This window comes from Myotis lucifugus, unplaced genomic scaffold (assembly GCF_000147115.1).
Source record: "Myotis lucifugus unplaced genomic scaffold, Myoluc2.0 scaffold_0, whole genome shotgun sequence".
Lineage (NCBI taxonomy): Eukaryota > Metazoa > Chordata > Mammalia > Chiroptera > Vespertilionidae > Myotis > Myotis lucifugus.
Genome location: NW_005871048.1, coordinates 455,737 through 471,559, shown reverse-complemented (window position 1 = coordinate 471,559; position 15,823 = coordinate 455,737). Strand labels below are relative to the sequence as shown.

General features: G+C 49.0%; 2 protein-coding genes across 2 annotated transcripts in view; one reads left to right on the top strand and one right to left on the bottom strand.

The window, feature by feature from the left end:
• PVRIG (PVR related immunoglobulin domain containing) overlaps positions 1–1,293 on the top strand; it is a 1,684-nt gene extending 391 nt beyond the window's left edge. The window contains 4 exon segments of the mRNA XM_006081029.3: positions 1–263; positions 352–475; positions 572–629; positions 731–1,293. The exon segment at positions 1–263 is cut by the window's left edge and continues 21 nt beyond it. Of these exon segments, the coding sequence (XP_006081091.1) occupies positions 1–263; positions 352–475; positions 572–629; positions 731–1,045 (760 nt within the window). The 3' untranslated portion in view covers positions 1,046–1,293.
• A 2,695-nt stretch (positions 1,294–3,988) lies between these two features.
• ZCWPW1 (zinc finger CW-type and PWWP domain containing 1) overlaps positions 3,989–15,823 on the bottom strand; it is a 72,911-nt gene continuing 61,076 nt past the window's right edge. Inside the window, exon 17 of the mRNA XM_023754164.1 lies at positions 3,989–4,285. Within this exon, the coding sequence (XP_023609932.1) occupies positions 3,989–4,285 (297 nt within the window). The remainder of the gene's footprint in view (positions 4,286–15,823) is intronic.

The following is a 15,823-nucleotide window of genomic DNA, read 5'->3' as shown; positions in this document are numbered from 1 at the left end:
CACTATCTCTCTGGTGACTGTGAGCTGCGTGGGGGCTGATGGTGCTGAAGGGACCAGGCTGGCTGTATTGCACCCAGAATTCGGCACTCAGCAGTGGCCTCCTGCCCACCAGGCCCACTGGGAGACCAGAACCAGCGTCTCCCTTACCCTGGAAGGGTCTGAGGAGAGAAGCCTTGGTCCCAACACTACCTTCTGCTGCATGTTTACTTCCTTCCCTGAGGGCTCCCAGGAGGCCTGTGGGAACCTCCTCCTCACAGAGCAAGGTGGGGCTGATGAGGACAGGGCTCAGGGAGGGCAGGGAGGAACTCGGGGCATCGGCCGGGGATCTGGTACGTCTCTCTTTGTGCACAGGGCTCCCTGCCCCTGCTTCAGCCCCTATTCTACGGGCTGACCTGGCCGGGATTTGGGGAATCTCAGGGGTCCTCCTCTTTGGCTGTGTCTACCTCCTCCACCTGCTGCATCGGCAGAGGCACTGGTGAGACCCAGCCCCCTCCGGCCCAGTCTAAACCCTCACATCGTTGGGCTAGCGCTAGCCGTACGCTTGTTTCTGACCCTCCTAACTCTCTCCCAGGTCTGTCACGAAGCTTCAGCGACCCCTCAGCAGCCCCCCGACACAGACACAAGCAACGGTGAGGACCAGGGATCACTTTGGAGCAGGGAACGGAGTGGGCTGGAGCTGGGGGCCTGAGGGGAAACCTCACTTGGGCCTTTTTCTGTGCTACCCCTGCAGGCAGCCAGCCAAGCCTCCCTGGCCTCTCTCCACATCCCCTACGCCACCGTCTCCACCAACCACCTCTGCCAGGCAGCTATGGACACAGTCCTTCCACCCCAGCCATTGTCCAGGTGGGAGCCGACCCCCAACCACACTGCACAGCATCCTGCCCCTTGGGCACCTCTGCCAGCCTCTGCTCGCAGCAGTTTCATCTCCGTTGAGAATGGACTCTATGTTCAGGCAGGAGAGAGGCCCCCCCACACCTGTTCCAACCTCATCCCTTTCCCTGACCCTCTGGGGCCCAGAGCCATGGAGGGGCGTTTAGGAATTTAATGAGAGGGGCCCCGAGTTCACTCCACCTTCCTCCCCTCCCAGGCCTCTGGGGCCCTTCCATTGGTGTTTGCGCCTCTTATTAAGCCTCTAATAAGTCCACACATACCCAGCCAGGGTCCGCTTGCTGCGGATGTGGCCAGTGTGTGTATGAGAGGTGACAAAACCTACCCCAGGTTGTTTCCTGCTTTCAAGTCCCCAGCCCTCCCAGCTGATGTCAATAACTACGGCAACAAAAAATGGTTTATTTGACTGGGGTCTTGGCTGGGCCTTTTCTTCTTTGGGAGCTGAAGAGGTTAGAGGCAGTTTCAACCCCTGGGAGGCAGGAGCCAGGTTAGAAACAGAGGGAGGAGGCCCTGGGTACGGGAGATCTCTCCCCTACCCCCCACCCCCACACCAGATAGGAGTTTCCTGGGGCTGGGGAAGCCCTGTCAGGCTGGTGGCTCCTGGCCCTGCAGACCTCGCTGAGGGTGTCTGGTGGCTCCAGCCAGGATAGTCCATGTTCAAATCCCACCATGTCCTGGGACAGCACAAGGGCTTCTGGGGCTTCAGCCTGAGAAAAGACCCTGTGGTCTGACCTGGTGTCCCTACAACAGGGCTCCCTGAGATGGCCTGGGGATGAAGCCCTGATACCCTCCCCTTCCCTTCCCTCCAGAGTTGATACTCAGAGGCAAGGGCTCATCTCATACCTGCCCACAGTAGCTTCCTCTTGCTCCTCTCCTGCTACTAGGGCACCAAGACTACTCGCCACTGGCCCCTGGCAGACAGGCCCCTTGACACAGGGACTGAACACACCCTCCCCACCCACTAGCCTTCCCATCCAGGAGGTGGCTCTCCTTCCGTCAACAGGCCCAGCAGCCTGGCCTCATCACGTTTGCCACATGAGACAACGTGGTGAGAGAGCTCTGGAGGCCAAGAGGCTCCACGGGAATGTGGCAGATTCCTGGGAGGTGGGGGGACAATGCAGTCCTGGAGCCAGGCTCAGCCTACACCCCCAACCGAGGGCGGCGGGGACACCTGCCACTCGGCCTCTTCCTTGGTCTTGAATGTGAGAATCCCAGGTAGTGCGCGCTGGCAAGCTAGGAGCCACCCCCTCTGCCCCTGTCTGGCTCAGGGAGGAGGCCTGCCCAGAGGCTGGGTCCAACCACAAAATTTTCTAGCAACCAGCGTACTCTTCCAGACATGCTCGGAAGTGGCCTTCCCAGAAGCCAGGCCCGTCTAGCCACCAGCTCCACGCTGCACTAGGAGGAGGATGGACCAGACAGAGTGAGGGGGTGGCAAGGGGTCATTGGGCCTGCCTCCCTCAGCAAGCGGTCCTCCTCCTCCTCCTCCTCCTCCTCCTCCTCCTCCTCCTCCTTTAAAACCTCCTAACAACCTCTGAGAAGGCCTCTCCACTGGTCTAGCCGGCTCAGGGTCCCTGCAGGGCTGGGATTTGAGGGAGAAAGGTGGGGTTGCTGCAGAGGTCCCCGAGGAGGTGAGAGATGTCAGTGAGGGAGGGAGTAGCTCAGGGCCCAGCAGTCTTGGGGTCATGTTGGGAGCAGGGACGGAGGTTTGGGGGCAGTGAGGCTTGCAGGAAGGGAATGTTCATGGAACAAGGGGAGCTCTGAGGGACCCCAGCCCCCAGCCCAGCTCCCAGCCAGACCACTTGCCTGAAATTGCGTTGGGGAAGAGGTCCTCAGCCTGAGCCTGTCTTCCACAAACACGCTTGGGGGGCCACAGCCAGCCTGCTCCCGGTGGCACGTGGAACCCAAACCCTGGGACCCAGGAAGGCTTCACAGCTGGCTCGCTCCCCACTGTCCACCCCAAGTGCAGACCCAGCGGCGCTGAAGGGACCAGCTGGGAGAACCACGCGGCCCTACATCAGCCCGGGGGATCAGCTGTGCAGGCTCCCTTCTCAGACCCAGTCTGGGAGAACATGCGCACGTTTGTCCAACAAATGTGGAAACTGAGGCCCAGAGAGAGAGAGGACCTGCTCCAGGGGACAGGCCTGGATCGGCCCCAGCGCCTCCACAGCCAGGCATCCGGGAGGTGCCCTCGGCCATAACCCAAGGCTGGCTCTTCGAACTGACCTGGGTTTGAACCCCAGGGCCTGTGGGCTCAGCTAACCTCCCCCAGGCTCACTCTGCTCCCCTGGCACATATAAGGGTGATACGGCCTGAAGGGAGTGAAGACTGTACACCAGGCCCAAGTACCAAGCAACCTGGCCCGGAGTATCTGGTTCAGGACCTACACAGCCCCAAGGGGCAGGTATTGTCAATAAATCCAGCAGACACGGGGCCTGGACAGCTGAGGAGGAGGGATGGGGCGGGGGTTGGGGCGGGGGGGGCGGGGGGTTGGTGCAGAGCGACTGACAGGGACCCGTGGAGTCCGGGCTGCGGGATGTGAGCCGGCCCCGCTGGCACCGCTGGGGGCGCCCACCCGCGCGGCTGCCCTCGAGGGCACCTGGGGGGCCTTCTGGGGGGTCATTCTGCGGAGACGCGCGCTCTGCCCAAGAGAACAGCATCCTGGGAGGCGTCTGGGGTTGGCAGAGCTGTGACCCACTGGCCACCGCGACCCCCACCCCCTCCGCAGCCGGTCTCGCAGCCCCGCCCTTGCCCAGCAGCGGGTGACCGTCCCGCCGAGGTCCGAGGTCCGCTGCTCCTCCAACCCCAGCGCCCTCAGGGCGGTCCAGCGCGGCCCTGAGCCGCCCGCCCCTCAGCGGTCTCCGAGCCCTTTTTTCGGGGTCCAACCCCAGCCGCTCTCGGGCTCCTCTTCCCCACCCCCGCCCCAGCCCCGCCACAGCCCTCCCCCGGGTCCCGGCACCGGTCCCGGGAGCTTACCCCCTGCCCTTCGCCTCGGCTCCCTTTAGTGCCCCCCGACCCCGACCCCGACCCCGTTCACCCACCCACTGCTCCGCGTGGTCCCTGCGGTCCCTGCGGTCCCTGCGGTCCCTGCTGCTCTGAGCCCTCAGCTGCCATCGCCGGTCCGGAACCCCAGGCGGCGCCCAGCAGCCGCCTCCCCGCCCACAGGCCCCTCTGGAGACCTGCCGGGGAGCCCCAGGCGCAGAAGGGGAGCTGGGACCTGGATGCCAAGACCACCCGCCCGGGGTGCGACCTCAGGCCCCCGTGTGCCGGCGGATTGTGGTGCAGGGTGCGCTGCAGAGCGCTGGGCACGTCGTGACCTCAGCCCCTGCCCCTCAGGGCGCCCATCCAGCTCAGCTGAGGTGGCCAGGAGACGGCGACAGTGAATGGATGGGACTGGGGCCTGGAGAGAAGAAATCAGACAAAGGGGTGTCTGAGGCCTCAGCCAGCAAAATGCAGGGAGAAGACTTCCCGGCTGGGAGGAGGTCGGGGCTGAAAGGGACAGAGTTGAGCTCAGAGTCGCCTGGTTTGGACCTCTCCCAGGCCCCAGAGCGAATCCACAGGCGGTGGCCCCAATGCCAGTTCTTACGGAAGAAGACACACAAACACACAAGATTCTAGATCTGTGGGTCCAGGCTGGTCAGGGGAGACTCTCCAATTTCCAATCTGATGATGCAGCCGTGTCATCTGGAATTCCCATCGCTGGCCCTTCAACAGCTTCACTTCAGCGTCTGTGAAATGGCTCGGCTAGCTCACCTGGAAACTGGGCTGTTTGGTAAATAAACAGCCAAACATTACAATTGTTAAAAGATCAGGGTGCTATGAAAAGGAATAAGGGGACCTCTCCGTGTAGACATTTAAAATAAAACCTGAAGGTAAGTGGGAGCTGTCTAGGCAAAGATTGTGGGGAGACCATTCCAGGCGGGGAAAGAGAACAAAGGCCCTGAAGCTGAAAAGAGCTCAGCATCGCCAGGACCCAACGCAGCTCAATGTGTTTGATTGACACAAGGTGAGTGGGAGCAGCAGGCAAAGCCTGCGGAAGGGATCATGATTTTACTGTAAGAGCATTATTATAAAAACCTGGGTGGGTTTTAAGCAGAGCAGTAAAATGATCAGATTTACATTATTATTATTATTATTATTATTATTATTAATTACTTTTTTTTAAAGACCAATCTGGGTAGAAAATGCCTGTGTGGGAGGCAGGGCAGAAAAGTAGGAGTAGGAACAATTGGGAAGCTTCTGTAATCATCCAGGTGGGAGATGGTACCTGAGTCAAGGATGGTAGAATGTATAGATGGAAAGAAGTGGGTGAATTCAAAATATGTTTTGGAGGCAGAGTTGTTCCTGGCTGCTGGGAGAGGGACCAGGATGCTCTTAAGGGTAATGCCCAGTTTTTCAGCTTGAACATCTAAGTAGAAGAAATTCACTGAAATGGAAGATTGATAGGAGCATATTCCAGGGAATGGGTGACAATCAAGGAGCCAATTAAGAGACAGCTTAAGTCGAGATGCCTGAGATACAGATGAGGTGGGGGCATGTCGATGTCTCCTCAGAGCCCAGGCCTTGTCTTAGGAAGGGACAAGATATTTATATGAAACTAGAGGCCCAGTGCATGAATTCGTGCACCAGTGGGGTCCCTCGGCCTGGCCTGTGGGATCGGGCCAAAACTGGCTCTCTGACATCCCCCAAAGGGTCCTGGATTGCGAGAGGATGCAGGCCAGGCTGAGGGACAATCGGGGCCTGGGAGGGATATGGGAGGTTGGCCAGCTGGGGAGGGACCACGGGAGGGCTCCAGGGCATGTCCAGCCTGTCTTGCTCAGTCCCGATTGGCCAGACCCCAGCAGCAAGCTAACCTATCAGTAGGAGTGTCTGCCCCCTGGTGGTCAGGGCACATCATAGCAAGCAGTTGAGAGGCCATAGCATATCATTATCATATTATGCTTTGATTGGTTGAACAGCCAACCAGACGACCAGATACTTACCATATTAGGCTTTTATTATATAGGATCTTGATAAGAGAAATCAAAAGTTACACATAAATAGAGAGATATATCATGTTTATAGATTAGAAGTCTCATTGTTAAGAGGCCAATTATCCCCAAATGTATCTACAGAATCAAAGGCTTCTTAATCAAAATTTAAGTAGGCTTCTTTGTAGAAATTGACCAGCAGATTGTAAAACTCACAGGAAAAACAAGAGTACCTAAAAATACCAAAACAATTTTGAATAAGAACAAAGTTGAAGGACTCATACTATTGGATTCAAAATTTATATACAGGTAAAGAATTCCAAGGGTTTGGGGAGATGTGAGCCAAGAACTGTGGATGAAGACCAAATATATATAACAAATATATTTTGCTTGTTTGAATGACCAAATGCATACTTTTTAAACATTTTTTAAAATAAAATTTTATTTTTCAATTAAAGTTGATATACAATATTATATTAGTTTCAGGGGTACAACACATTGATTAGACATTTATGTAACTTATGAAGTGACCACCCTGGTAAATCTCATACCCATCTGACACCATATGTAGTTATGCCAATATTACTGAATATATTCCCCAGGCTGTACCTTGCATCCTCATTACTGTTTTTATTAACTGGCAACTTTCACATCTTAATCCCTTCCCTTTTATCACCCATCCTTCTAACCCCCTTCCATATGGTAATCATCAAAATGTTTTTTGAATATATGAATGAAATGTTTCTGTTTGTTAATTTATTTTGTTTTTTAGATTCCACATATAAGTGAAATCACATGGCACTGTCCTTCCCTCTCTGACCCATTTCACTTATAATACCCTCCAGGTCCATCCATGTTGTTGCTGATGGCAACATGTCATTCTTTTTTATGGCTAATATTCCATTATATATATGTGCCACCTCTTCTTTTTCCAGTCATCTATCATTGGATACTTAGATTGTTTCCATATCTTGGCCATTGTAAAAACAATGGTGCAATGAACATAGAGATGCGTATGTTTTTTTGAATTAGTGTTTTGGATTTCTTTGGATAAATACCCAGAAATGGAATTGCTGGGTCCTTCTTTGTCTCTTCTTATAGCCTTTGTTTTAAAGTCTATTTTGTCTGATATAAGTATTGCTACCACAGCTATTTTTTTTTGTTTCCATTTGCATGAAAAATCTTTCCATCCCTTTACTTTCCGTCTGTGTGTATCTTTCATTCTGAAGTGAGTCAGTCTCTCTCTCTCTTTCTCTCTCTGAATTTTTATGAATTTATTTCAGCCAAACTGAGGATATATGCCAGGGAGCAAGATCTCAAATGCTCTGAAGTGGGTCTCTTATAGGCAGCATATGTATGAGTCTTGTTTTGTTACCCATTCAGCCATCCTGTGTCTTTCGATTGGAGCATTTAATCCATTTACATTCAAAGTAATTATTGATAGGTATGTAGTTGTTGCCATTTTTATCTTTCTTTTTTTCTTAAAACAGGCCCATAAACATTGCTTGTAATACTGGTTTGATGGTAATAAACTCCTTTAGCTCTTTTTTCTTTTCTTTTCTTTTTCTTTTTTTTTTTTGCTAGGAAGCTCTTTATCTATCCTTTGATTCTTAATGGTATATTTGCTGGTAGAGTAATCTTGGTTGTAGGTCCTTGCTTTTCATCACTTTGAACATTTCATGCCAATACTTTCTGGCCTGAAATGTTTCTGTTGATAAATCAACTGACAGTTTTATGGGAGCTCCCTTGTACGTAACTACCTGCTTTTCTCTTGCTGCTTTTAAGATTCTCTCTTTGCCTTTAGTCTTTGGCATTTTAATTATGATGTGTCTTGGTATGGGCCTCTTTGGATTCATCTTGTTTGGAACTATCTTCATTTCATGGACTTCTCTGTCAATGTCCTTCACCAGGTTATGGAAGTGTTCTGTCATTATTTCTTCAAACAGGTTTTCAGTCCCTTGCTCTTCTCTTTCCAGTACACCTATGATACAGATGTTGGTATGCTCCATGTTGCCCCAGAGGCCCCTTAAATCCATTTTTTGGATTTTTTTTTTCTTTTTGCAGTTCACATTGGGTGTTTGTCTTCCAACTTGCTGATTCAATCCTCTGCTTAATCTAATCTACTATTGATTTCCTCTAATATATTCTTCATTTCTGACTGGCTCTTTTTTATGCTTTCTATCTCCATTTTGTGCTTTCTATCTATCTTAATAGATCATAAATGAGTTCATCTATTCTCCCCTTAAGTTAATTGAGCATTCTTAATACCAGTGTTTTGAACTCTGCATCTGATAGATTGCTTGTATTCATTTTGTTTAGTTCTTTTTCTGGAGTTTTGTTCTGTTATTTCAGTTGGGACATGTTTCTTTGTCTCCTCATTCTGGCTGCCTTCCTGTTTTTATTTTTATGTATTAGGTGGAGCTGCTGTGTCTCCCAGTCTCAGTAGAGCGGCTTTATGTAGTAGATGTCCTGTGAGCCCAGTGGCAGAGTCTCCCTGGTTACCTTTTCCTCCCTTAGTAGTGTCTCCCCAGTGGGTCCTCAGGAAACCAAACTTCTGTCAGTGCTGATGCAGCCCCATGTTGTTCCAAACCCACTGCAATGTTTCTCCCTGATATTCTGAGGATGCTGCCCTCCTTCAGCATGCGGGAGAAGCCACATTCATGGGCAGAATCTATATTTCTTGTCAATCACAATATCACAAGAGTAAAAGGCAAGTTGCAAATAAATGTATCCTGGAATATACCTTGCATCCATCACCCAATCCCTGGGAACCAAAACATAAAGATTTTAATGGGCCTCAAAATCCTCAGTGATAAAAGGCAAACTGGGCCAGAGCAAGCTGTAGATCAGATGAGACCTCTGCACAAAGCCAGGACCCTTAAAACACTAGACCCTCAGATAGGGAGCTAGAAGAAAAAGAAGAGGAGGTAATAGAATTGAAAGAATGAAAAATATATCCCAAGAGCATCCTTAACCAGTCAACACACTCTCAAGGGTTTAGGCCAGAATTCACAGTGCCTGTGAGGCTTGAAAAATACAAAGCCAACAATGTCATTTAATGTGACCCTCAAAGAGTATCACACCTGCACCTGGAAAATATACATAAACACAGATCCCCTCTGGAGAAAGGCACTTAAATCCAGGCTGCAAAGAATTTCACAGTTTAAATTCCAAGCAAGATGAAATAGCAATTAAATAATTATCAAGCACAATAAAACAAGTGATCATAGGCAAGAGAATAGCAGAAACAATTAACTGCAAATGTTAGAATTATGTGGCATATATCACAAAATAATATGTTTAAAGAAATATGTTTAAAGAAATAAAAGAAGATATTGGAAGAACAAACTCAGGAATTGAACTGATTTTTTCCCATTAGAGAGAGAGAGCAGATTTTTCCCCTTTGAGGACCCCTCCCTGGGGGGGGGGGTCTCCTTCGGGACACCTCCTCAGGGGGAGTCTGGTTTTCTGATGTCAATCCTTACCTGAGGATATTTTTCCATTGATTTTTAGGGAGTGGAAGAGAGGGAAAGACAGAGAGAAACATCAATGTGAGAAAAATACATCTACTGGTTGCCTCCTGCATGTGCCCTGACCAGGGCCCAGGCTGGGGAGGAGCCTGCAACCAAGGTATGTGTCCTTGACCAGAATCAAATCTGGGACCCTTTGGTCCACAGGCCGATGCTCCATTCACTGTGCCAAACCAGCCAGGTCCCCAGGGGGAGTCTGTATAAACTTACAATAAACTTCTGCAATGGTTGCTTAAAAATCTTTTAGTCCGCGAATTTTATTCTTCAAACTTCATAGGACAAGAACCCAGAGGTAGAGTCTACACCCCGAACTCCATGTAACAACAATAGTGGCAACAGAGCAGCATCAGCAACAGCCATGACCACAGTGACAGAAAAACTAGGAGAAAGAAAAAAATCCTTCTCTCTGACCATAAAAACTGGCAAAGGGAGCGCTTATGGTTGAAAAAGTAGGGGAAATCCCCTCACTTATTACTCTGCCTTTCCTCCCACTGCTTCCCCCCAAGAGGATGATGCAGTCACAGGAAGTGCATAATAAGAAGTAGGTGAGAAAACTAAAACCCTGACTTTCTGTATTTAAAAGGAGGAAGTTTGACATCAATCAGAAAGAATGTATGTACCTCTATTTTCATAGCAGCACAATTAACAGTAGCTAAGATCTGGAAACAGCCCAAGTGCCCATCAGTAGATGAGTGGATAAAAAAGCTGTGGTACATTTATACCATGAGATACTATGCAGCAGTAAAAAAGAAGACTCGCTTACCCTTTGAGACAGCATAGAGCAGCGATTCTCAACCTCTGGGTCGTGACCCCTTTGGGGGTCAACACTCAATCACTGAGCCATACTGGCCGGGGTGGAGACACATTCTTAAATAACTCTTGAATCAAAAAATAATTAAAAGGGAAATAATAAACCACTTAACAAGAAGGAAAACACATCATACCAAAATCTTGGGACACAATGAAAGCTGTATGCAGAGAAAAATGTCCTGTCTTAAAGGCATTAATTTTTAAAGAAGAAAGGCCCTGGCCAGTTTTTCTCAGTAGTTAAAGCATCAGCCCATGCATGGAAGGGTTGTGGGTTTGGTCAAGGGCACATACCTGGATTGCAGGTTTGATTGCCCATCTGAGTTGCAGCACATGCAGGAGGCAACCAATCGATGTGCCTCTCTCACATTTCTCACACGGATGTTTCACACACACACCCTCCCTCCCCTCCCTCTCTCTCTAAAAAAATCGATTCTCCGGTGAGGATTAACAAAACAAACAAACAAAAAATGATGAACAATAAAGTGTGGGGATTTGGCAGAGACTGTTAAGTGTTCCTCAAAGCCTAGATCCTTTTTCTACCAGACACAAAAGTGCGGTTCCCCTATGTACATGCTTTCATGTATTCTTTAATGGTTAATTTTTTTAAAATATATATGTTTATTGATTTCAGAGAGGAAGGAAGAGGGAAAGAGAGATAGAAACATCAATGATGAAAGAGAATCATTGATCGGCTGCCTCCTGCACATCCCCTACTGGGGATCCAGCCTGCAACCCAGGCATGTGCCCTTGATCGGAATCAAACCCAGCACCCTTCAGTCCACAGGGTGACACTCTATCCACTGAGCCAAACCAGCTAGAGCTAATGGTTAATTTTTAACAGAACATTAAAGAGCTGGAAAAAAGTGTTGAAATTGAAAAGGAAGTCAAAACTCACAACACTATTTTAAGTTTAAATATTTTATTTATAACAAAGTCAGAATTTATTATAATTTTACCTTGCTGGCTTTAAAAAGGGCAAACTTGTTAATAATACTGAGTTTTTGCCTTCCCCTTATGGCAGTGGTCGGCAAACCGCGGCTCGAGAGCCACATGCGGTTCTTTGGCCCCTTGAGTGTGGCTTTTCCACAAAATACCACGTGCAGGCGCGCACATACAGTGCGATTGAAACTTTGTGGCCCACGCGCAGAAGTTGGTTTTCGGCCTGGGCGAGTCTATTTTGAAGAAGTGGTGTTAGAAGAAGTGGGAGTACGTTCGCTGAGGTCGACACCTCAGATTGTGGACATTTTTAGCAAAGGCCAGCTTAGGAGTACCCTAATTACGTTAATAACAATGTACCTACCTATATAGTTTAAGTTTTAAAAATTTGGCTCTCAAAAGAAATTTCAGTCGTTGTACTGTTGACATTTGGCTCTGTTGACTAATGAGTTTGCCGACCACTGCCTTATTGCTTCAGTCTGAGGTGAGTGCCTCCCTTGCCTCACCCTGTTCCTGGTTCCACCTCTAAATACATTTCGTAGCCTCTCTTACAGATAGGTGGGGTCGGACAATGGATTTTCGGCCAATGCAGTGTGAGAGGAAGTGATACATATTACCTCCAGAGGAAGTGACCTGGCCCCTGTGTGCAATCCTCCACGCTATCTGTATCCCCATTTCCCTAAAGAACTGAAGGACATGAAGCTGCAAAGCAGAAGGAGCCTGGGTCCTTGAATCACCAACTGGAAGAGAGATGCTCAAGAAGCCCTGGACCAGGAAAGCCACACTGGAATGTTGTACAATCCAGGACTGAACCTGCATCGTTAAACACGGGCATGGGCGGTTGTTTGTTACGGCAGATTGTTTTATCCCATGCACCTCAGGTCCAAGAGTGAAAAAATATAATACACAATTTCTTCGGTTGACTGTAAACCCCTTTCCTTCCTGTCTAATTTCCCAGGCTACATGGTGGCTCTCCTCTCCTACAGCAGGGTTTTCTGCAATAAAAAACAACAACAAAGGGCCGCTGAGCCGTTTCCCTTTGTATCCACCACACTTTTGCCAACATCGAGTTCACACTCCACTGGCCTTTATCCAGTCTGGAAGCAGGGCAGGCCCTGACTGTGTGCCTGGCTCTCCCAGACAAAGGCAATTAGAAGACATCCTAAGGGGGACAGTTATAAAGGAAGGGGTGGGCAGGGGCGGGAACATTCGAAGAGACACTACGGTGGCCCAAGGCCAGTCCAACAAGTCTGCTCTTCCACCTCACGGCCTAGGGAGTAGTTACCAGAATCCAGACGCAGAGGAGGGGGAGAGATCTGTGCAGGGAGGGGTCCTTAACAGGCACTGGGATCGCACCATCCCTAGAGTCAGGCAAGAGGGGTCCTACCCTGACCCCAGGCCTAGTAAGTCTTTTGTTGTTGTTGTTCATTAAATTTATTAGGGTGACATTGGTTAGTAAGATGATATCTATGATACATCATCTATATATTGCATTGTGTGCCTACCACCCTAAGTCAAATCTCCCATCACAATATATTTGAGCCCATTAACCTTTACTATGTACCCTCTTCCCTTTCCTTCTGGTAACCACCATACTGTTGCCTGTGTCTATGAGTTTTTGTTTTTCTTGTTTGTTCATTTGTTGCTTTCAGTTTTATATTCCACATATGTGTGAAATCATATGGTTCTTTACTTTTTTGCCTGATTTGTTTTGTTTAGCATGTTCTCGGGATCCACCCATATTGTCACAAGGGGAAGCATTTCATCTTTTTTTTTTATGGCAGAGTAGTATTCTATTGTATATACTAGAGGCCTGGTGCACGAATCCATGCATGGTGGGGTTCCTTGGCTTGGCTGGCGATTGGGGGCCAATTGGGGCCGTCTCGCCCAGTCCCCATAGGGGCCAGTTGGGGCAGCCAGGGGGGCAGTGGGGAGAGACTGCAGGAGGTTGCCCGGCCATGGGAGGTTGGCTGTGGGAGTGCACTGAACACCAAGGGGCAGCTCCGGCATTGAGTGTCTGCCCCCTGGTGGTCAGGGTGCATCATAGCGACCAGTCGACCAGTCATTCGGTCGTTCAGTCACTTAGGCTTTTATATATATAGATATGTACATCTTCCTTATCCAATCATCCATTGAAGAATACTAAAGGCAAGGGAAGTAAAGGCAAAAACAAATGAATGGGACTATATTAAACTAAAAAGTTTCTGCATAGCAAAAAAATCACCATCAAAACAAAAAGGCAACCAACTGTATGGGAGATCTTTGCAAACAGCAGCCCCAACAAGGGGTTAATATCCAAAATGTATAAAGAACTTACTTAGACAACCTGGTCGATGTGGCTCAGTGGTTGAGAGTCCCATGAACCAGGAGGTCATGGTTCAACTCCTGATCAGAGCACATGCCGGGGTTGCGGGCTTAATCCCCGGTGGGGGGAGTGCAGGTTGCAGCTGATCAATGATTCTCTCTCATCATTGATGTTTCTATATCTCTCTCCCTCTCCCTTTCTCTCTTTGAAATCAATAAAAAATATTTTTTTAAAATAACTCATACAACTCAACACCAGTGACACTCCTAACCTGTAATGAGGGATCTCATCACTCACAACCTTCTGACCCCACAGAGTGCTTTTCCCCACAGCCTGCCCCAAGGGGACTGGACCCAATTGCCATAAAGCTCTGGGGGGTATGCCCTTGTTGGCATAGAAGACTATGGTGAGCCTGTTGTCAAACGCAGCCATTATTAAATTAAATAATATGCACATGGCAATGTGAAAGTGCTTAATGCCAGTGAACTGTACACTTTAAAATAGTTAAAGAAAAATGAAATATAAAATTACAGATAAGTTATATCAAAAATGAAGGAAGCTCACCGCTTCCTACTTATTTTACCATAGTTTAGTATTATCTATGCACTTGAGGTTAATTATGCTATTCTATCTGCATGGGGGGAATACTATCTAGTGACTACTGTGCATTTCTTCCCAGCTCTACATTCAATGACCTCACACTGGCAGTTACATTAGTCTGTTTTGGCTTTCATAACAATACCACAAATGGGGTGGCTTATGCTCTCACATGGATGGGAAGTCCAAGGTCAGAGGGCCAGCAGGGTAGTTTCACTCTGAGGCCTCTTTCCTTGGCTTGAGGGTAGCGCAATGTGCTCACATGGTTTATCCTCAAACAGAGAAAGAGTGAAAGCAGTTTCTTATGAGAACCCTAATTCTATTGGATCAGGAGCATTCTGGTGTCACTTCATATGAGGACCTATTCCTACTGGATCAGCCAGTACCCCCCCCCCCCATGACTTCATTTAACCTTAATTATCTCCGATTATAGCCATCCTGGGGGTTAAAGCTTCAACATATGAATTTAGGGGTGGGAGTGGGGTGGGGGGAGGACACAATCACTCAGTCCATGCAGGAGTTAAACCGGTACTGAGGAAGTTCCTAACCATGGAAATTGGCAGATGCTACAAGTCAGCGCCTCTTTCTGGAAAGCTGTTGAATATGGACCAGCACCGCACAGCTCTGAGAGGGAGGGAGACAGCGGTCTCCTGTTCCCTTCTTTGTGAGTCTCCTTCTCTTCTCCCAGTCTGGGAGCTCAGCAAAGTCAGGAGTCACCCTTTGCTCGCTGGTTCTCAGCCCTCTGATCTCACCTAGAACCTCAATCCGCATTTGTCAGACTGAACTAGAGCTGAAATGCAGCCCCGTGGCATGAGAAGGAGGCTGAAATGGGAGAAAGTCTCAGTCACATGACAAAGGAAACTTGTGACTATGACAGAGGCAGAAACTACAGATGGCGGGCTCTGAGTCAGACAGCTGGAGCGAATGACTTGCCTTCCCTGGCCTGTGTTCTCATCTGTAAAGCGGACGTAATAACAGTACCTCCCTTAGGGTCTGCGTGAGGACAGAATGAGGTAACTCAGAAAGCACTGCCCGCTGCCTGGAAAGCTGCATGGATCACTATCACCTGATGCCCACCCTTTGAAGGCCTCTCCACTCCTCCCATACACCTGGGTCACACCGAGTGCCCCACACACTGTGCCAGGTGACAAGGCCCAAAGCTCCATGAGCCGTACCCCAGGCGGTCCTCAAACATCTCTGTGCGGCAGGAATACAACACGGAAAAAGGAACCCTGGGTTGTTTTATGGCCCAGATGACTCCTGTCACTGGTGGGAAAGCAGTGGAGAACGTGGACTCGGGGCTCAGCCCCAGCACCACAGCAGACAATTACTGGCCATGTGGCCTCAGATGAGATTCATAACTTCACTAGGACCTCAGTTTCCTCCTGTGTAAATGAGGACCATTAACGTCTAGACCAGCAGTTCTCAACCTGTGGGTCGCGACCCCTTTGGTCCTGCTAGACCCCTTTCACAGGGGTCGCCTAAGACCATCCTGCATATCAGATATTTACATTACGATTCATAACAGTAGCAACATTACAGTTATGAAGTAGCAACGAAAATAATGTTATGGTTGGGTCACAACATGAGGAACTGTATTTAAAGGGCCAGAAGGTTGAGAACCACTGGTCTAGACCCTGCCTAGCTCCCGAGGCTGAGGGGGAGAGTTGTGTTATTTGAAAATTGATAGATCCTCCCTTCCCCCAACAGGTGGGCGGAGTATGACGTAACCTGCAGCTCAGAAATACCTGAGTGACTAACCATGTACCTTATATGGACTATACATTGGA